The sequence below is a fragment of the Malania oleifera genome, chromosome 9, assembly GCF_029873635.1.
Source record: "Malania oleifera isolate guangnan ecotype guangnan chromosome 9, ASM2987363v1, whole genome shotgun sequence".
Lineage (NCBI taxonomy): Eukaryota > Viridiplantae > Streptophyta > Magnoliopsida > Santalales > Ximeniaceae > Malania > Malania oleifera.
In genome coordinates, this window is record NC_080425.1 from 51272441 (window position 1) to 51295077 (window position 22637).

At 36.1% G+C, this 22637-nt stretch overlaps 1 protein-coding gene across 1 annotated transcript in view; it reads right to left on the reverse strand.

The window, feature by feature from the left end:
* Nucleotides 1–22637, reverse strand: part of LOC131164778 (DNA-directed RNA polymerase III subunit 1) — a 135027-nt gene that overhangs the window by 10059 nt on the left and 102331 nt on the right. Inside the window, exons 18-25 of the mRNA XM_058122217.1 lie at nucleotides 6308–6406; nucleotides 3463–3666; nucleotides 3135–3371; nucleotides 2626–2773; nucleotides 2362–2513; nucleotides 1299–1454; nucleotides 1106–1219; nucleotides 777–874 (exon numbers count right to left, since the gene is read on the reverse strand). Coding sequence (XP_057978200.1) covers nucleotides 777–874; nucleotides 1106–1219; nucleotides 1299–1454; nucleotides 2362–2513; nucleotides 2626–2773; nucleotides 3135–3371; nucleotides 3463–3666; nucleotides 6308–6406 — 1208 coding nt within the window. The remainder of the gene's footprint in view (nucleotides 1–776; nucleotides 875–1105; nucleotides 1220–1298; nucleotides 1455–2361; nucleotides 2514–2625; nucleotides 2774–3134; nucleotides 3372–3462; nucleotides 3667–6307; nucleotides 6407–22637) is intronic.

Sequence of the window (22637 nt, forward strand, 5' to 3'; positions counted from 1 at the left end):
AGAGAGAGAGAGAGAGATGCTAGGCCCTTCAAAAGGAAGAAAATTTTTTGTAGAAATATTGAAAGGGAAGTGTTTCATTGAGTGGATCTTTTCGTAATATTCAATCCTTTGCTAGATTTTTCTGATAGCATGATCTGTGAAATAATACAGCTCACTGGTAGTTCATGTTTGTATTTTGGTAATTCAATGTTTGCATGTTCAAATAGCAGTAAAAAGGTCCTTTTTTTTTTTCCCTTTTTTTAATTGGTAGCTTAGGCATAACGGTAAATTTGTTGCCATGTGACCTGGAGGTCACCGGTTCGAGGTGTGAAAATAACCTCTTGCAAAAATGCAAGGTAAGGCTGCATACTATAGACCCATCGTGGTCAGCCCTTTCCCTCGACCCTGCATACGTGGGAGCTTTGTGCAATGGGCTGCCCTTTTTTTTTTTTCTCCATTGAGAGAAGTGCTAACAAAAACTCCCAGAAGGTTTCTCCTCCAGCAAGAGGATGTTTATGGACTGCTGGTTTTCCTCAATTGGAAATATATTGTTAAAGGGAAAAAAATATATATTTAGAGGCTTTAACTGCTAAAATTGAATAGGTTAAGAGACATAACAAGCAGAGGAACAACCTCAAGCATTTTATGCCTCGTTTGCATGCACCACAAGATTTTCATGTGATTGAACATGTACAAATCCCCTCACATTAAAAGAAAAAAATGTCATAGCACTAGAATTCCAAACATTCCTTAGCATGGAGCAGAAAAAGATCTATTGAGTGATACAGAAAGCTCACCCTTCAACCAGCAAGTTGAACTTTTCCTTTTCCTGTTCATGTCCAGCTACTTGTTTCTTGCTAGCATTTATTACTGCACGCTCAACAGTATTTATGCCCTGTTATGAATTAAACAACATTGATGCTGTGTGAAACCTCAAAATTTCTATCCAAATAAATAATTGTTGAGCAGCATTTTTTTTTTTGATAGGTAAACACACACACATGTGAAACTTCTGCAAAAACGCATGGTCATTCAACAAAGCATAGCTATTTATCAAGGTAAACTTTCATAACTTTAGAAATCTTGGGTACTAATAAATCTAGAAATCTGAACTATTATATCTCACCTTTACCACCACCATTGGAAGCATATTTTTAAGAGACTGGAGTTCGAAATGAAGCCTACTTCTATCAACCTGAGGAATAACTTCCAACTTCCTAGAATCTAAAACTTTGATGTGCTGCAGTATAAAATAAATTTGAGATATTATTAGGCATGAACATACTTAGGTGATAATGAAGTACTAGGCATATCTTCACCTGTTGCTTCAGTTTGATCCCAGGAGATTTCAGAATTGATTGTCTCACAATATCAGCATCTATACACAATTGAGAAGCTTGAATTCTTTCCTTGTCTAGTGAAATAACAATTGATGCTAATCTAGATGTCATGACAATTTTTATACTCTTTGAAACCTGCATGGAAAAAATGCTGCAACGTGAAGACCAATTATGCCAACATAACCTGTTAAGGAACTATTTCATACAAAAAGCTAAGGCTCATAAAGTGAGGTCCAAGAATAGCTTTAGTCCCTCAAACAACCTCTCAGATTTGAAAGCCTATTGGACTTGTAGATAGCATAAGACCTAGGCCCACTACACCGTGTGCTATATTTTAACTTGGGCAAAACATGCTGATATCCCTTAACATTGGCAAAAAGACAAAGATCACCTACCCCCACACCTCACCCCCAACCCCGTGGCCCTGAAGCTTAAAAAATTCTACAAACCTCCCTTGAGGTTTCAAAAAAGGAAGCAGACTGCTGTTAAGATTTCTCAAAAATCAAATTTGAAGGAAGATCTGTGGAATTTTTGACAACTAAGGAGAGGTTCATTTTTTGACAAACCTCAAGGGAGGTACGTGTCCTTTGCCCTTTTAATTTTAATAGAAGAACTGGGGCAGTGAGGTTCGAACTCTAGACCTTTGATCAGCTAAAAGCTTAATCTTGAAGCTTGTCAGGCGAGGCCCTCTCTCAAATAGAATGTATTCATAAGATGGTTGACCAGAGATCGCCAAACCCAAAAATGTAAAAATAACTAATAAGATGAAAAAAGATAAATTATTTTGCTGAAGATGTGTTAATTTGTCCAGTGAGGATTTTCTAGACTGAAAGCATGAGGCAGTAACAATAGCCACAGCAACACTGAATGCTGAAAGCATGAGGCCATCAGCAAAGACAAATCCACCAACAATCACAGCGCAGTTTTGAAATTTTACATGCGCATAACTATTATGCATGTAACAAGAGCGTAATATGTTTTTATTATTATATAACAATGAATAGGAATGCTATTAAGAAAATAAAATAAATTAGTGGTATACCTGGCCTAGAACTGTTTTTTCAATGCAGCCTTTTACCATTCGTGCAGTTTTCACATTATCATCACACTCAAGGGTTGCAGTAATTATAGGTGTTTTTATATTTTTGGCTCCATCTATGATTTCTTTGATACGTGGAACTCCGAGTGTAACATCTAACAATGTGTTAAGGACCAAGCACACAGCTGATTAGTAGCCACAACCCTAGAAGCCAAGTACCAATAATCATTTAAAGGATAAATATCAGCAAGGATAAACAAAGGATACTCATGCTAGCAACTCCTGCAAAGTGAAAAGTTTTCAATGTCATCTGAGTCCCTGGTTCTCCAATACTTTGGGCTCCAATTGCTCCAATTGCTGTACCAGCTTCAAGTCTTTTAGAATGATAGCGCAATATACAAGTATCCAAAAATACCTATAATAGAGGTAAAAAGGATAATTTGACTAGATGAGTTCAATAAAAAACAGCAGAGGAGTTTTACATTCTAATGCATAGATTAACAAAATATATATTTTAAATAAGAAAAAGAAACTCTAGAGATGTAAAATGACACAATCACTAAGCATTAAAAAAGAAATTATTTTTGGGATACTTTCATATTTTTGGCTATTAGTCTTCCCATTGACAAATGATACTGGAAAAAAAAAACGATAGCGAATTATCAAAACCATTAGGAAAAAAAAAAAACAGAAAAGTGAAGCATTAACACCAAGAAAATGGAAAAGGAAAAAAATGACATTCAATAGAAAAAAATTAGAAGAAAAACATGTAATACCTGCAACTGCTGGGAGGTAATACCAGCTATCTTATTGGCTACATCCAATTCCAGTGCATTGCTCATGTCCTCCAATCTTTTAACTATACAAATTTCAAGGAAATTAGATAATGATTTCTTAAAAGCACTAGAGCACCCCCCATCAACAGTCATATCATGTTTTTTGAGCCTTTCACTGATTTCAGCCGAAATTTCTGATGGAAGCAGATATTTGTTGCTCTTGGGAGGACATGTAGCCTACAAAAGGGCATTATATAACATATCTCTATGCTCAACTTCCAAAACAATGGCATTTCTGAAAATAATAAAAGCTGTTCAAATTCCAAACCTTAACTTTCAGAAACAATCTTTCAAAATTCAAAGGAAATCCTTTTTTCCCTTCCATCTGTGCAGGATCCATGCCATCGTCTCCATAAAGAAATTGAACTATGGTTCCATTAGCATTCCGTACAGTATTATCATAATGAACAGACAGGTCCTCCAAAGCTTTGATCAATCTACGAGACATGTAGCCTGTGTCAGCAGTCTTCACCTGAAAGTAATCACAATAAAGCAAATAACCTTATGTTCAAGGAAAATCATGTCGGTGAAGTACAAAACCAAACCATTTCTTATGTATTAAATGATACTAACATAATGACCACCTTATATGAATTGCAATGAATGATTATCAGTAACCAATAACCATTTCAAAAGCAAAAGAGCACCCGTTAGTTTGAGGCCTAGTGTCAACCTAATAGAATAATTGACAGAAAAAATCAACATCTGGCATAAGATGATGAACAAAAAGCTTTATCTGTTGTTGAATAGTGGATTGATGGAGCTCTTGGCATTTCTTTGTTTGTCTCTCCTTTCCTATTAGCGATTTCTGATCTTTCCATTCAGATTTCTTCGTTCATTCTGAATCACTTGCAGAATCAAATCCTATTCCACAAGATCCTATATCAGCTATACTTCCCACCTTGCATTTTGCTAATGCTATAGGCTTTGGCTTATGAAAATCAAAAAATGAAGAATAAGATTGTGGCACTCCACTCACCGCCAATACAAAAGGATGCCACTAAAAAGAATGGAATGCTGCTTCACTCTAGCGATGCCACAGATTGCATATAACAAGGAACTCCTTGATCCTCAAATTCAAACATGTGGGCACAAAATGATGTCCTGCTACATTGCTACGTAGCAATAGAAGATTGCTCATGCTGCTTCAGTAGTGTTTTTTTGCCCCCTCTTCACTCTGGAATCAGCACCGACCTCTACCACTCACAAGCCTTATATCAACTTCCTATCTGTCATTCTACTCAAACAATCAACTATCAAGGCAAACAAGAATGTTGACAATGGATATTACTGCCTAACACCCCTCGAAGCCTTAAACCACGATTTAGACTCCCAATAATAATAGAGAATGAAGCATTAGATAAAAAGCCCCTCATCCAAGTCCTCAACCTATAACCAAGGCCTTTCCTCTAAGAACCCTATCTAAACATGTAGGACAAAGAAGCTAGACCTTGGGAAGATCCTTGTTGGAGAATACTTCAAAAGAATTGTATAGCAGATTGTTGGGTTCAATTAGTAATTTATCATGTGTTTAGTTTAATTAGTATAGTATTATGTGTATTTGGGGGCTTTTTGTAGTATTTGTGTATTCTAGGGGTACGTTTATAATGAAATATAGTTCTAGGGATTTATATGCAATTTCACGTACAAAGGCTTTCTTATAAATAGTGTGCAAAAGCCATGTTGTAAGCAGTTATTGTTGAATTTGAATTGAAGAGAACATGAGTTTCTCCCTTGAATCTCCTCTCTCCTCTCTTCCCCTTCCTCTCTTCAGTTTCCACTAATCTCTCCCATGGCTGCAGATCCTTGATGCTGCTCCCGCATAAAAAAAACTACCAAATTACTTGATCATAAGACTTTCCAAAATCCAATTTCAACACAATACTTCTCCCTTTACTACCTTGCACATCCTCCACAACCTCATGAGCCACTAAAATTGCATACATAATCTGCCTTAATCCCAACAAAAACACTTCCATACTACGAAATTATAGCTCCTATTACTGAAATCAGCCTATTCAGAAGCACCTTCGCAATAATCTTATATACACTAATAACCAAATCAATAACCTTATAACACCAAAAAAATCAACAAGATTAATAGATCTACTTTTCTTGGGCACCAAAGTAATGAAAATGGATTTAATACTCTTACCAAAACCTCCATTAAACAAAATACTTAAAAGAAAAAAGCCATATTAAATTCATGAGTACCTAGAGCCTTACCCCCACCCATCCCAAACAAAACCTTCCCAACCTCACTTTCCTCAAAGAAGCTTTTGAGCCACAGGAATGGGATTCCATTCCAACCTCTCTATCATTGGCGTACCTTCTTCTCCCTTGGAAAAAAGATTTGTGAAAAAATGAGTAAACTTTCTAGCAATCACAATAAGATCAAAAGTACCCTCTCCCTCCTCACCTCCAGATCCCTAATAACACTCCCCCTCTTATCATTAGCCAGGGAATGAAAGAATTTAGTGTTACAACCACCCTCCTAACCCACTTATATTTTGTCATCTGCCTCCAACTCCTCTATTCCCTAAACATTACCTCATGTAACTCATTTTTAAAACCACCTGCCTAACCTCTTCGTCCACCTACAGATTCCTCTCCTCCTCTTTCCTATTCAACAACTCCAAATTTCCCAAAATGCTTTTTCTTTTTAAATTTAAAAATCCCTAAAAACTTCAATATTCCACTTCTTCAACACTTCATTCAAGTTCTTGAGCATTTTCATAAACATAAAATCCTCCCAAACCCTACACCCTTCTTATTACAAGTATCCCTCACCAAATGGAGAAAAGACTTACAATCCAACCACATATTTTCAAACCAAAATGGCACAAAACCCAACTCAACCTTTTCTAGACTCCAACAAAGTAGGGAAATGACCATATTAGAGTACCCGTTTTACTTTCTAGCATCATCCACCCAAAAATAGTGACATTTCAGATGTCATAAAAATAATCAGAGTACCCTGTGATACGTGGGAGCCCATATAAACATCCAATACATCATAAAATATGAAATGCACAAAAAAGGAACACAAATTATGTGCATACAATGATACAACCATTTGTGATAAAAATGAATAGCTACATAGAAAAGCATACCGCAGTATCCACAAGGCCTTCTCGTCCTCCCATTGTATGGAAAAAGAACTCAGTAGCTGACAAACCACTGTAAAATGAATTAGCAACAAAGCCTTTAGCCTGCATTTAGATGTACAAACTCCATTAGCTCTTTTCAAAGTCATCCCTTCAAAGTCAAAAGATTTATATTGTGTATAACAAAGAATAATGTACTTACATTCTTGATTAAATCCTAAAAAAACATATATACATATGAAACAAATATTTTAATATTTTAATTCTAGTGTATATGCATTATTACAACTCACTTGACAAGTGCAAAGTTGGCATAAGAACAATGGTCACCCTAAATAATTAGTTGTAAGAAACCAAAAAAAATTATAAAAGTATATGTCCAAAATTACAAATTAATTATCATGCTTCAAGTTGCCAAAGCAAGTTCAAATTCTCTGTAAATCAATGGGTCAGTTCCTAATTGACCAAAGCAGACTTCCTCAGGCATGGAATATAACTGTTCGTCAGGGGCCTGGAGAAAGAAAGTAATAAAGTTTGCAGGCAAAATAAAGTCAATGACTCGTTAAAGACAGTTCTAGCTATAATAGCTTTTTCAAAACAATAAATTCACATCTGAAGCAATATAAACTGCTTCTTGTTAAATAAATGTAGCATTTATCCACATCTTACTTTAGATGTTAATAACAATAACTTTTTCCTTTTCCAAATTGTATGCTTTCTATTTGGAGGTTAGAAAGTCACTTAAAAAAACCAAGTATCAACAGCATTTACATATCATTTATTCCTCTTCTAACCTCCCAGGGATTGTAAAAACTGACACACATTTGGAGTTGAACAATAAGCGGAATGGGCAATTTTGGCTCATATTAAAGAGAGGTTCCTTAACTGTTATGAATTAGAAAAATGTTACCTAGAATATGGAATGTTCAAGCTCACTCTTTTTTTTAATCAGTGAAGAGAAAATATATTAGCAAAACATCAAGGGCATGTCAACCTGCTGCAAAAAACGTCAACCACTTTGTAGAGTGTCATGAACATCAAGGATTACATTATGATCATTAACATTTGCCCACAAAGCCAGGTGGAAACAGCAGTGATCCACTGGTATTTGCAAGTCCGAAGTGAAGTAGTTGTATCTTTGAAGGCTCTCTTATTTCTTTCTTTCCAAAGACACCAAAATATGGCGAGAGGAATGAGGTTCAAAGCCTTGTGCTTCTCCTTGGTCACTCTAATGCCTTTCCAAGCCCAAATCTCCCTTCCAACTGAATTTGTTGTAACCCACTATTGTCCAGGCAAGGATAGAACCAGATTCCACAAGTTCCTTGTCCAGGGGCAGTTAGGAGAAGAATATGGTTGACTGATTCTGCATCAACCATACAAAGAAAATGCCTATTGTGACTCTAAGCCCTTTTTTCTGCAAATTGTCGAAGGGTAAAATATTTCCATGTGCAGACTCCAAAACAAGAAAAGGCAACCTTTGAAAGGGCTGCTATTCTCCAAATATGAATCCAAGGGGAGTTGTTGCAATTAGCTTCCATCAAAGAGAGCTTCTTGTAGAAAGATTTAACAGTGAAAACTCCATTTTTGTCCAAAGACCATTTTGGTTCATTGGGAATCTTTTAGTAATGGAATTTATAGAGAATACTGTAAAAGTTAGAAAGTGCATGAAGTTCCCAATCTGCCACATTCCTAGTAAAAGGAATGTTCCAAAGAATTCCCTAATCAGTGATTTTGAGATAATGACTTCTAAGGGCATTTTTGTCACAAGCTAAGTTGTAGCTCTAAGATCACTATTCTCACACCACACATCATGCCAGAAGTAAACATTGGCACCATTTCTGACTTCAAATGTCACAAATTGAAAAAAAATCATCCCCATTTCCTGATAAATTTTCGAACTCCCACCTCATAGGGTCCTTTTCTATTGTATGTTGTCTAACCACTACGCTCAAACCCAGATTTAGAAACAATAATATCCCACCAAACAAGGTCTTTCTTCTTCATGAACTTCCATAATGACTTCTCGAAAGCTTTATTGAAAGTGAGGAGGGATTTCAACCCCAAACCTCCTGAACAAATGTGTTGTTTAACCACTCCCCCATCTAACAAGGTGATATTTGAACTCCTCCCTAAGCTTCCCCAAAGAAATCCCTAAGGATCTGTTTGGTATCGTTGATGTTTTTTATTTTTTGCTTCTGTTTCTTCACAGTGAAGAAATAGTTAATAAAAACGCATTTGCTTATGTCGTCAATTTTCCTTTTTTTTTTTTTTCCATTTTTAGCTATTTGCAAAAAATAGAAAATCAAATTTTATGGTTTTCAGCTGTTTTGGCAACCTGTTGCCAGAAATTTTAATATCTAGAAATAGTTTTTTTGGATTAAATTATTCATTTCATACACTTTTATATTAAAATCAAAATTAAATGATCAAATGAGTTTAAATATAAAAAATATACATAAATTTCAAAAAATAATAATACAGACAATTACAAAATACTTTCACTATTTTTCACTTACCATGTCCAATAAATTTTTTGTTGTAAAGTAGAATTTGAAAGTAGAAAAATTAAGTAAAACAATTATAATAAATTTTATTTTTATAATAGTAATTTTTTTAAAGTGTATTATTTGCAATTTTATTCCTTTAATCATATTTTTATAATTTTATTCAATTTAAAGATGAAAGTGAGCATTTTTTAATTAAGTTTTAAATTTATATTAGTTTTATAAATGTTAACCAAACAGGTTGCTCGTATCTAGTTTTTAATTTCTATTTCTAGTTTTTGGTTTTTGTTTCTCTAACTTTTGACAGCTATACCAAACAATCCCCAAGCTTCCCCAAAGAAATCTACTCTAAATTCCCTCCAATCTCCTAATGATTGAAGCCGATAAGGGAAGAAGGGACATGAAATTAACAGGAAGATTCATGAAAGTGTTCCTAATAAGGGTGAGCACTAAGAAGCTTGGGCTTTTGATACGTTGAGCGATCCAACTACACTAGAGCTCCCCAAAGCCCATTTTCCTCAGGAGGTAAAGGAAGTTCCAATTGACATGATCAAATGGTTTCTTCATATCTTGTTTGCACACTATTCCCCTTTTTCCTTCCTTCACACAGGCATCCACCACCTCATTAGCAATAAGTGCAACATCTATAATCCGTCTTTCAGCCACAAAGCTGATATTGACCAATGACTTTCAGTATTGCTTTTTTGAACCTCTTAATTAGGACTTTGGCAATGATTTTATAAATGCTTCCCACCAACCTAACAGGGCAAAATTCATTGATGTCAACACCCCAACTTTATTAAAAATAAGAGTGACAAAGGTGGTATTGATGCAATTGACAAATTTTCCAGATCTATGAAACTCCTTGAACATATTTAATAGGTCGTGCTTTGGAAGGCTAGAGTTAGCATGAAAGAAAGTTCCCCATTGCAATTTTTAATAGCTTGGAGGACTTGTGCTTCATCTAAAGGATCTCTCAAGCCACCCCACATTGATTGAAATGAGAGATTTGAAATTGATGCCATCTGCAGTAGGTCTCCAAGACTTAGGTTTACTGTAAAGGACTTTATAAAAAATCACAAATACTTTTCCTAAAATATTCTTCCCTGGTTAAGGTGATTTCCCCAATTTCAATGTTGGATAAGGTGTTACCTCTATGACAAGCATTTTTTTGTTTGATGAAAGAATTTTGTATTACGGTCCCCTTTCTAGAGCCATAAAGCTTTAGATTTCTAGCTCCAATATATTTCATCACAATTAATAGCATTGCTCAATTCCTTCTTAAGCATAGCTCTTTTGGCTCTTTGATCATCATCAAGACCCTAGATTATCTCCTGCTTATCAAGTTCTTTGATGGCATTAAGGAAAACAGTCTTCTTTGATGGACATTCCCAGAGGTGTGTCTATTCCATCTCTTTATCTTTTCTTTTATTCCTTTCAACTTTGAGACAAGCAAAAAACTAGCCTTCCTCATTACCTAAGTAAAGGACAACCAAGTTTTCACTAACTCGTCAAAACCATCAAGCTTAACCACATTTTCTCGAAGCTAAAGGGGTCGACCCCCATTTAACTCCCTCAGTGTCGAGGGTGACGGGGAAGTGATCTGAGATGGGCCTAGGAAGCAAACTCTAAATCACACAAGGAACTAAAGTTCCAACTCCGAAATTAGGAACCTATTGATCCTTGAAAGGAAGGTGACTTCCTGGAGTTGGACCAAGTGAACCTGACAAGATTGAGGTCGATAAGGGCATTTATGTTGATAAAGTCAAGGGATTCTCTAGTCTCAAGGTTGCCCCTAATTCTTTCGTGCAGATAAACAATCATATCGAAATCACCTTCAATGATCCAAGGAACATTCCATCTACCCCTAATCTTGAAGAGCTTATTCCAAAAGAAGAGACCTAGAGGGTCCTTCACCTAGGTTGTAAACCCCTATGAAAATGCACTAAATCTTATCATTCATGCTTTCGAACCAACAAGAGACTAAGAAGGAGTTGATGGAGTGGTCCAACAATTCCACAACACTAGGGTTCACTCACAAGTCAAGAATAACCCCTAAGCTACCTACTGCTCCAAGGGATATCCAATCACAAGAGTCTCGGCCCTAAAGGTCATTGACCAAGAGCTGCTCTATTGTTTCCACCTTAGTTTCTTAAAAGCACATGACATCCTCCCAACCCACCCCCAAAATCCTTAAGAAAGGATTTAATTACACTCCTCTTGGATTTGTCGTTAAGAACCCTCACATTCCGAAAAATGATTTTCCTTAACATGGTTTAACAAAAGGGCTTTGGCTAGTGCATGCCACTGCCATTTTTGAGCATCCGCCTCTTTCCTATTTTTCCATGGTTCACTATGCATTCCAAGCACTTTAATTCCCTATAGGCATCCAAATTTATGACATTGCCTGATGATTTTTTGTTATTACTTCCGATCTCCTCTATTCTCTTTCTTTCAATATCCTCAAACAATTGTAAGGTTTTGCCCTCAAACCCTTTGAAAGGGCACGCCTACTATTTTGCTCATTGATTTCAACTTCCAAAGAACCCAAACATATACTTGACTCTTGAAGTTTGTCTAAATCCAAGTCACTCAAAAGTATCAAAATTGGATCTATCAATCAAATCCTTATAGTTGGGATTGACACACAAAGTGTCATAGCCAATGCTAAGGGCTAGAATAAAGTCTAGCCTTTCGGCATCAGTTTGAAGTATGAGGCATTCCTGCTCCATAACAGCCACCTCTTGAGTTTCAACTGCTTTTGAGGGGAGACCCTAAAAGGGGGACAGCCTTTCCAAAGTGCACAAACTTTTTGGCAACTTCAAAAGCACCGTCGTGAAGCTTAAATGGAGAAAAAGAGTTGGGTATGGACTTTGAGTAGTCAAGAGAAATAGCAAGGCCAAAAACCAACACCGTATATATAGCTCCAAGGCCCAAGTTAAGGTCCACCTACATCCTCAAACGAGAAAAGCTTTGGGCCTGCATTTATCTTGCTTAGGGAAATCAAAAGAGCTATATGCAGCACTGCTCTTCTCCCCCACAAAATTCCCAAAAAAATCGCATGAGATTACTTGGCTTCCCCACCACCTATGAGTTGCCAAGCCACCACTCAACAATAGGCTCAAAGGCTTTGCACAATCGGGGCAAGAGCACAAGGAAGCTGATCTATTAAGGAGAGGAGTCCAAATCCATTGGGGAGGCCATAGACTTTTTCTCCACCTTCTGAACAGCCAAAGAAGTTGAAACTTTCTTTGTGGGAGGAAAAATTACGGTGGCCCAACTCGGCTACCAAGGAGGAGATCCTCATCCAACCGTTGCATTCATACCCCACCAAAAATGCAAGGGTTCTACAACAACCACTGTTGGTCTCCATAAAAGCAAGGTAATTCTCAAATTTGTTCATGTTCAGCTGCAGAGTGAGTGTTCTATCTTGGTTCCTTCTTCAAACTAAACTAAAAAGTTGCCTGGAACATGGCTTTTTTCAAAATCCAAAATTCCTCCCAAGATTCAAGGAACCATCTGAATTCTTCCATTTTCAGGAACATGGAGATCCTTCTTCCCCTGCAATATTCTGTGATTCTAAGGAAATTAGAACTCCCCCCTTTAAGGACCAGGTCAAAGGACTTCCTTTTGACCACTAGAATATGCTTCCCATCTCTCAGCATCTCATCAAGGTAGTCAACGAACAAACAGAGCCAAGCCTTTGAGAGAGTGAGAGGTCCACGAGAGAAAAAAGCCTTCCAGCAAACAACCAAAGGCCAGCTTCGAAACGGGAGAAGCTTGCATTCACCAGAAAACAAAGTTTGCAAACCAAAGCTTGACGAAGAGGGTTTCTTCAAACAGGAGGAAGCAAGAAAGCACCAGAAGAACAAAGGAAAGCTTGCGAACTAGTCACAGAGGGAAGCTTTGACTAGGAGAAAGCTTGCGACCACCAAAAAGTAGATAGAAACGGTCGGAGAAGATGGCCCAATGCATGACAAACAAAAACAAAGATATTACTGGGGGGAAGAGAAGAAGAAGAAGGTTTAGCCAAGAGAAAGAAAGGGGGATATGAAACTAGGGCTTACAGCGAGAGGACAAAATGAGGGTTGCCCAAGTAAGATGAAATGGCAAGGTTGAAAGGGGTATCCTATCTAATTCGAAAGGAGACAAAAGAATCTCCATTGTTGTCGGCGATGGGAGATGACAAAGGGAAGCAACAAGGATTGTCGGCGAAGGGGAGCATTGTTGAGTAGCATCACAGCAGCAATTTGGGAGTGGAATTCAATGTTCCAGTTCATGGAAATGGAACGAGAACATGGTATGGCACATGCACTATATTGTGGAATGTTAGGGGTATACTTTTATATATGTATTGGTGAGAAATATGCAATGGAACTTACATATTTTGGGGAGGATGTGGAAGCGTTTCAAAATCTAGAAGAGATTTTCTTTTGTAAAATATATTAATAATGACTGAAAGTGGAATTAAAATGCAATAATTCTCCACTTTAACAAATAAAAAATATTTTATGTGAAAAATATGGAATTATAGCTTTTGGATCGTTAGATTTAGCATTCCAGAATGAAAATGTACCACGTTTTAGAATATTTGTCATGATCCACTATGGGTTAGAATAAAAGAAGAGTGCTCAGCTTGACACTTTGCTCATTCATACCAATGTATTAAAAGAGGAATGGTGAACAATATGATTCGGCAGATGTAGTGACAAATTCTATTCCATTCAAAGCTGTGTTATGCTCCCTTTAACAATAAATAGTTTACACAAAAAATATTTCTTGAAAAAGAACCATCATTCCATTGTTCTAATAAAATGCTAGAATTTATTTCCATTATTGTTTTGAAATTAGAAAAAATATATTTGCTTATTAAGTCTTAAAGCAGAAGTTTCTTTCCACATTATGGCAGCTTTTTCCCATTGATTTCCCATCCAAAAGAGTGAAGCATAAGAAATGCAAAAAATAAAAATAAAAATAAAAAAGAATCCAGCAGGTCACGTTCTGCAAAATAAACATTTCATTAATGTTTCTAAAATACTGAAAGGTAGGTACAATGCCATTCTTGGATTAATGGAGAAATTTGGGGAGAATATGGGAGACTTGCACATGGTTTTATTGACCGAGAGAAAGCTAGAAGTTACCTAGCAAAGTTTTAGTGTGGATTGTAGGAAAATAAAAGAGGGGTGGGGTGGGGGGTGGGGGGTGCCGTATGTAGTAGGTAAATAGACGACGTTAAGGATATGTACAGTGGAGTGATGATTAATCTTAGGACTATAAGTGCAGAATCTAAGGCATTTCCAACCACAATACATGTGCACCAAGGGTATGCTATGAGTACTTATCTTCTTTTTTTTCTTATAGAAAAAAAATTATTAAGGAAAACGAGAAAAAGATCAAGAAGGAACATAATAAATCCTCCCTTAAAAGATAAAATAAAAAGGAAAAAATAAATAAATCAAAACAGCACAGCTGACCAACTACGCTGTACAGCAGAACAAGAAACCTCTTGAAACATCCAGCTGCAAAATCCCACAAGGAAGCCAGATAATTCTATCCTAAAGCATAATCGAAGACTTCCTGTTCACGCTAAAAAAACGAGTATTTCTTTGCAATCAAATCCCTTATAAAACTGAAAAAAATTGCACACTTCCATATCGTCGAAGCATCTTTATGCCTTCCAAAACCTGTAAAATCTATAGCCAACAAATCCTCCACTGATTCCAGACACCACCCAGCTCCCTCTAAATAAGCCAAAAAGATTATTCCACACCCTCCAAGAGAAGAAGCAATGAAGGAATAGGTGAGAAGCAGATTGTGAATTTTGGCAACATGAAGAGCAAACATCCGGAGATAGAGCCGTGAATAACCTACTACCATGCAACAGATTGCTACAGTTGATTCTATTAAGAACAACAAACCAAACAAAAGTACTAAACCTAGAAGAGAATTTAGCCTTCCAAATCGATCTATGAAGCAGGAAAGAAAAGTTATTTATGGCTAAATGTTCAAAGAAGAATTACCACCTCCTCAGAAGAATCAAGAATACACAAATGATAGTCTAGCCTTTTAGAAAGAAGCCTACCATCCAATTAATAAGAAGGCATGCTCCAAAACCACCCTATCATTAAGAGCCCAATGAAAATAGAAACCCCAATAGAAAACAGCCGCAACAGAAATAAAGAATGAAGAAATAGATTCACTCAGTAAACAGGACAATCTAAACAAATGAGGAAAAGATAAGCAAAGCAAATCCCCCACCCAAATGTCTTCACAAAAACAAACACGACTCCCATTACCAATAATAAAATTTGTATAAGGAAAAAAGAAAAGAAAAAAAGATATAACTGTGAAATACCCTTACAAGGACTTTCATAGAAGATCACAACCTCAAATTAGCATTCCACCCATTATCCTGCATACCAAATTTACTCCTAATAACTTTGTGCCAAAGGTATGACTCCTCCTCCAAGGCAAAATGCCACAACAATTTACACATCAAAGCAATGTTCTTAGACACAAGTCACACAACCTTACCAAGACCCAAAAGATCCCTTTTAGACCTACAAAAACCTACCCAAATGATCCTTATTCTCCCTCGCCCCGAACCAAAGAAAATTTTCCATAATCTTCTCAATACTACCAGCTAACCTCATAGGAATTCTAAAGATAGACAAGAAATAAAGAAGAATACTAGCAAGGCAAGCATAGATGAGTGTAATATGCCCACCTAACAAAAATAAAGCATCCTTCCAGCCATCCAACCTCTTAGACACCTTCTCCACCACAGGATCCTAAAACCCAATCGATGTAGGATTGCCAACTACAGGCACAACTAGATAAATCAGAGGCCACACACAACCCCCTTCCCCAAATTAATTTTTAATCCAGAAACCCTCTCAAACAATTGCAAAGCAGTAAGCACATTTCGAAGAGACTGTCTTCTGTCTATGATCTAAAAAAAATAATATCATCAGCAAAATGAAGATGAGAAACCACAACCCCCTCACTTCCCACCCCAGTCCCTCCCACAAAACCTCTATCTACAGCTCTACAAACCAATCTACTCAAAACATCTACCACAATAACAAACAAAAAAGGATAAAGATAATTACCTAAACCCCCTCAAAGCCTTGAACCAAGATTTAGGCTCTCCATGAATAATAGCAAAGAAAAGAAGCATTAGATAAACACCCCCTCATCCATGATTGCCATCTTTGACCAAGCCCCTTTCTAAAAAGATATTATCGAGGAAGTCCCAAATTACTTGATCTTAAGCCTTTTCAAAGTCTATCTTAAAAACCACCCCTTTATTTCTCCTTCTATGAACATCCTCAACAACCTCATTTGATACTAAAATAGCATCCAAATCCTGCATATTCCTCACAGAAGCACTTTGAGCTCCAATAAAAAATCACCTATCGCGAAACTCAGCCTCTCAAATATTTAGCAACAATCTTATACACACCAGTCACTAAATTCATAGACCTAAAATCTTCAACTTTTGATAGACCTACTCTTCCAAGGCATCAAAGTGATAAAACTCGAGCTAATGCTTAGCCCAAAATACCATTAAAAAATAATTCATTGGATATCTTGAATCCCCTCTTAACAATATCCCAATTCCCAACAATCTTGGAAGAAAGACACACTAAAACTCATCCAGACCCAGAGCCTTATCCCTCTCCATCTTAAACACAACCACATTTTCTTGATCAAAAAAGAACATTTCATTAATACGAAGAAGAAGAAGAAGAAGAAGAAGAAGTACAACAAGGAGCATAAGTAATCCTTCTTAAAAAAATATAAAAATAAAATAATAATAATAATAAATAAATAAATAAATAAATCAAAACAACACAACCAACCAACATTGCTGTAAATCTGAAAATGAAAACCCTTTGAAACACCCAGCTGCAAACACCAACAAGGAGGCCATATATTGAATCCTATCTCAAAGCATAAAAAATCTTCTATCAACTCCAGACACATAAACAGAGATGCCTTAACCTGGCTTTCCTCAGAAGGCCACTCCATCCACCTCAGCTGATCACCACAAATAGGGCTCCAATCCAGCCCCTCACACATAGGCCTACAAAGATCCTCCTCAATAAACAAATTAGACAAAAAAATCTTTAATCTCCTTAGTAATCAAAGAAGAGTTAGTTGTGAGTTGTGACCTCTCCTCCCTTCAATTTCAACTCCATAATCATATTTCTCCTACTTCTACCAGAAGCCAAACTATGGAAAATTTTATAATTATAGTCCCACTCCTCTCACCCACTTAAACTTCGTCTTTTACCTCCAACTAACAAATTCCCTAAAATCACCTCCTCTAAATCGTTAATCAGATTTGACCTCTTCACCTTATCACATTTCAAAAGACTCCCCTCTTGTTCTTACCTATCCAACAAATTAATCTCACCTAAAATGTCATTTTCTTCACCAAGTCCCCAAAAACCTCAATATTTCATATTTTCAACTCTTCTTTTAGGGGCTTTAATTTTTTCATAAACCTAAAACCTTAAAAACCCTTCTCAATATTCTCACTCCAAACATTCACGACCAAGGATTGAAAAGATTTATGACCAAGCCACATATTTTCAAATCTAAACACAGTTGTCTCCCACTTGAACTTACTACTTACTAGACTCTACTAGAATAGGGAAATGATCCAACACTGGCCTAGATAAAAGTTGCTGAGAAAGATTAGGAAACTCATCTTCCCCCTTGCTAGAAAATAAGAACATATATAGATTCTAAACAACTTGCTACCTCTCTATCCCCTCCCCCCCCCCCCCCCCCAAAAAAAAATATATATATATATATATAAAATAATAATAATAACCAGGACAATAAAGAATTACCCAAACAGAAATCCCCCAACACTCACGTTCTCTAATAAAACAATCAAAATTCTAAATACTCAAGGAAAACTTTCCCTCTCCTTTCCCTATGGAATCTCACCACATAAAAATCTCCCCTACAACCAACCTAGGGTAACAGGTCTTGTGGGTTTTTTTTTCTTGGTCTGTCTTATTGAGTACCTATCTTTTTTTACTAGTAATGGATGAACTTACTAGGAATATCCAAAATGAATCTCCATGGTGCTTGTCTTTTGCATATAAATAGATGATGTTGTCATGATTTATGAAATTAGAGGTGGAGAATAATCTATGTTAGAATTACGGAGAGAAGCTTTAGAATCTAGAGGTTTTAACTTTTAAGATATGTTGAAATAAGACTTAATATATGAAATGTTATTAGGAGGAATAGGAGAAAGATTAAAATTCATAGTCTAGAAATTTTTAGGGCTACTAGTTTTCAATACCTTGGTTGTAATATGCAAGCTAAAGGAGAAATTGAAGAGGACGGAATACACAGTTAAAGTAGGTTGAGAAAAATGGCATAGTGTGCTTCAAGCATGTGTTTTGTCCTAGAATATCTCAAAATTTAAAGAAAAGTTCTACAGGGCAACGACAAAACTAGCCATGTTGTATGGATCAAAATGTTGGGCAACTAAAAAACAACAAATCCAAAATATAGAAGTTGCAAAAATAGAAATGCTAAGATCAACTGTGGATGAGTGGTATAACTCTAAAAATAAATTAAGGAACAAACACAATTGCACAAGAGATAGGAGAAGGTTCGTTAGTGTGGTTTGGACACTAGCAAGGTAGGCTAAATAACGCAGGAGTGAACAGTGAGCTATAATAGTGGCAATAGGAGGGAGAGCATAGACATAAAATAACTTTTGACAGAGGTAGGTGAGTGAGGATTTAGTGCCCTTCTATTTGTCCAAGGATATTGTCCTAGATCGGGATGAATAGCAGAAGGATCCACGTATTGCCACCCAAGGTCTTAAATTTCAATTTCGACTCAAATTTCGAAGCTCCAAAAATATGGAAATTTCGACAGAAATTTTGATTTCGATGTCAATTTCGATTTGAAAAAATAATGGAAACTAGTAGTAAAGCATGGAATTCTTTGTGAAGCTTTAGAAATGGTTAACAAACATAAAAATATAAGTTTTAAGACTAATATATTACAAATTAAATACATCTATGTTTTGTATGAGGTGGAAAAGTTGTAAAATAGTATGTGTATCAAACATGTTTGTAAGATAATGTACATTAAACATATTCAATTAATGCAAATGAAATTTATAAATCATTTAAATATTATTTATTATACAAATATTGATAATTTAGACATGAATGCTTAAATAAAATATTGCTATAAGTTTATTTTTTCATATAATTTCAAAAGCACTTGTGATAACCTTTTGTTTCAATAAAATAAATTAAAAGAGAAATTTCACTTTACTCTCGAGGTTTCGATAAATTTCGACAAATTTCGCTAAAATTTCGAAGTTTCGATAAATTTCGGATAATTCGTTGAGATTTTGACGGAAATTATGCAAGACGGAAATCGACTGCCATTTCGATTTCGAAGGTGACGAAAATCGAAAATTTCAACGGAAATTTCGACAGTTTTGTGGAAATTTAAGACCATGGTGCCACCTCCATCTAGTGGGACCTAGGACTCAATTGTTGATGTTTGTTGTTTTTGTTCGATTACCACTTTACCTAAAAGCTTAAGCTGTTAGGTTGTGGACAAACAATGTTTAGCAGTCCCCTGCACGTGCAACCCGACAACATGGGGAGAGATAAACACACGATAAATAACACTTGCGATAGGAAACACAATAATTTTTTTAAACACCACACCATAAACACAACCAACAAGACTAGAATTCAGGACCTCCTGGCAACCAGCTCCGATACAATGTTAGATTACTACTCTACCTAAAAGCTTAAGCTGTTAGATTGTGGGCCAATAATGTATAACTAGCTTAAGTTTTATTAACAAGTTGAGTATATTCTAATGAAAGAATAAAATTATAAAACCTAGTAAGATAGAAGAAGCAGAGTGTTGTAGTCAAGGCTAGATCCAAGCCTTCTCAATCCTTCTTGATAATACCATATCCATATCCATATGGGCAGATTCAATTGTATGGAAAATTGGGTCCACTTGATTATAGACAAATAGGTCAACTGTGTGAATATTGACAAACAAGGCAATCACATATATAGATTTGCACAACCAACAAATCTTACAAATTGATAAGGTGACAATTGAAACACTCCAAGAAGATTAGGAACCATGATGAATCATATGACCATGGAAAAATGTGAGCAACATATCATATACACAAAATGGAATGATCATTGTATTACGGGAAGTGAGTTACAAACAATATGAGATTACAACTCAAAATTCCCACATGACGGGGCCCGGAAACATAATTTTGATTCACCAAGAAACACACCATGGAAAGTTTAAAAAAATTTGTATCAAAGTAGACAACTGATCAAATTAAAAACATTCTCTATACCCAAAGGTCGGGGGTTGCCCAAAGGTAAGAAATCCAATCTTAACCAAGGTATCGGTTGTAGATATCCAACCCACCAATACATCACATGTAAAAAAATCAAAGTCATTGTTGAAGTCACCGCTACAACACCACCTACTGCTGCTAATCCAACCCAAGAAACCTGAACCCATAGGCCAATGCAAACAGAACCAGTAATCCCTAAAATCCCCAAATTTTGGAGGCCCTAACCAATGAGCAATCACTGCCATTAAAGTTCATTATGCTGTCATCTCCCCTCTTAGATTTAGATAGCAAGGAAACTTAATTTGATACTTAAGAAGGAAATACAAATAAAATGAGAAAAAGAGGTCCTTCAATGCTAGAAAAAAACTTCCAAAAATTAAAAACCAAGCTAAAACAATCATTTAGAAAGCCTCTTTTTTCAAACTCCCTCCATGGATTGTTTAGCTTTTTGAAATGTTATTACTCTGACCTTTGGATCAGCAAGATGGATAAACTATAAAGTCTAAACCCATCTTGCCAACAGATACTACAATTACACATTCCATACCACAACTTGACTTGATTATGGACAAACACTCAATTTCCAAATGTCATAGCCAATTCCTCTCGATAGCACATCGTAATGGTGTCATCATTTCTGACTTTTTGACCACTATGACAGCACAACGCCAAACCCTTCTGACCAAAAAAGTCCTGCAATTTGATAGTACTAATTCTATTACATGACTTTCTTTGATTTTGAGCCAAGGGTTCAACCTCTAGTGAACAAGGAATGGGAAGAAGACCATCACCTTAGTTGCTTTGAGTATTTCCAGTACCCTGAAGGGTTTGGGCTTGTTCCCTAGTCATCTTAAACCCTTCAGCCTGAGTTATTCTTCCCTTTCTTTATTGAAAAAAAATTGAGAAAAATAAAAAAGAAGAAACACGCAATGTGGAAGACAAGGCATCATCCAAGCAAACAAGAAAAAGAGAGACAAAGAACAGTAGGAAAATAAAAATAGTGCACAAGAAATGAGTCAAAGTACTCCAATCATGTCATATTTCAGTTAGAAGGCATTTGATTTGTGGAATCTTTCAGCATCCCTACATTTGCTTGGGCACCAAAAGTAACATGGTGGGCATCTACACATTCCTAGGGATGAAATATTCTCATAAATATGGGCATCCCGTTCCTACTCTCCTTATGGATATGTTTCATGGGAATCCCATCAGAATCTTACTATTGAGACCAAAGACCTTCACATTTTTTTCCAATTGGACATCAATGTCCCCCATAATATAATATTCTTATACACCATTACCATGTTTTAAATAATAATTATTAATAAAATTGAAATTTTTTATATCGAAAAAGAAGATATTTTATCAAGAAGAAAAAGCACAAGGAGCATAAGAAATCCTCCTTAAAAGTTAAAAAATATACAAGAACAGAGAACCAAAAATCAAAATAAATCAAAAATGCACAGCAGCCAATGATGCTGTACAAAAAGAAAAACCTTCGAAACATCTAGCGACGAAAAAAAAATAAAAAATCTTACAAGGAGATCAAATACAGAAGCATCTTTACCCCTTCCAAAATCTTAAAAGAATAATCCTCAACTGCCTCCAGGCACACCCAATTCTCTCCAAATAGACAAAAAGATAATTCCACACCCTCCAATAAAAGGCACGACGCAGAAGCAAGTGAGAAGCGGATTCTGGATTTTCAAAAAAAAAAAGAACATACATCCAAAGATAAAGCCTTGAAAGGCCTCCTAATTTGGATCACATTGTTAATGTTAATTAAGAACAATCAACCAAAAAAAAGCCTTAGGCTTAGATGGGACTTTAGCCTTCCAAATAGATCAATCAAGTGGGAACGACAATATTTTATTGGTTAAATATTCGAAAAAAAAAACAAAAAAGATATACAAGAATAGTCCCTAAAAGAATTCGAAAAGAAGCCTACTATCAAACAACCTTAACAAGAAGAAAAGCTCCAACACCTCCCTATCATTAAGAGCCCCACAACAACAACAAGATTAAGTCCCATTAGGTGGGGACAGCTACATGAATCCTCTTCTGCCAATTCACCCGAGCCAAAGCGTTTTCCTCTATTAGATTAATAGCTATTAAATCCTTCATCACTACCTCATCCCAAGTTATTTTAGGCCTACCACTGCCCCTTTTCATGCCAAAAACAATAATTAACTCAGTCCTCCTCACAGGTGCTCTACTAGGACTACATTTCAAATACACAAACCATCTAAGCCACCCCTCCCTTATCTTGTTTTCAACCAGTGCTATACCTAAATTATGGCATATATGCTCATTTCTTACTTTATCTTTTAATGCTAAACCACTCATCCACCTTAACATATGCATCTCAGCAACTTTCATTTTTTGCACATGTTGTTTCTTAGTTGTCCAACATTCTGAACCATAAAGCATAGCT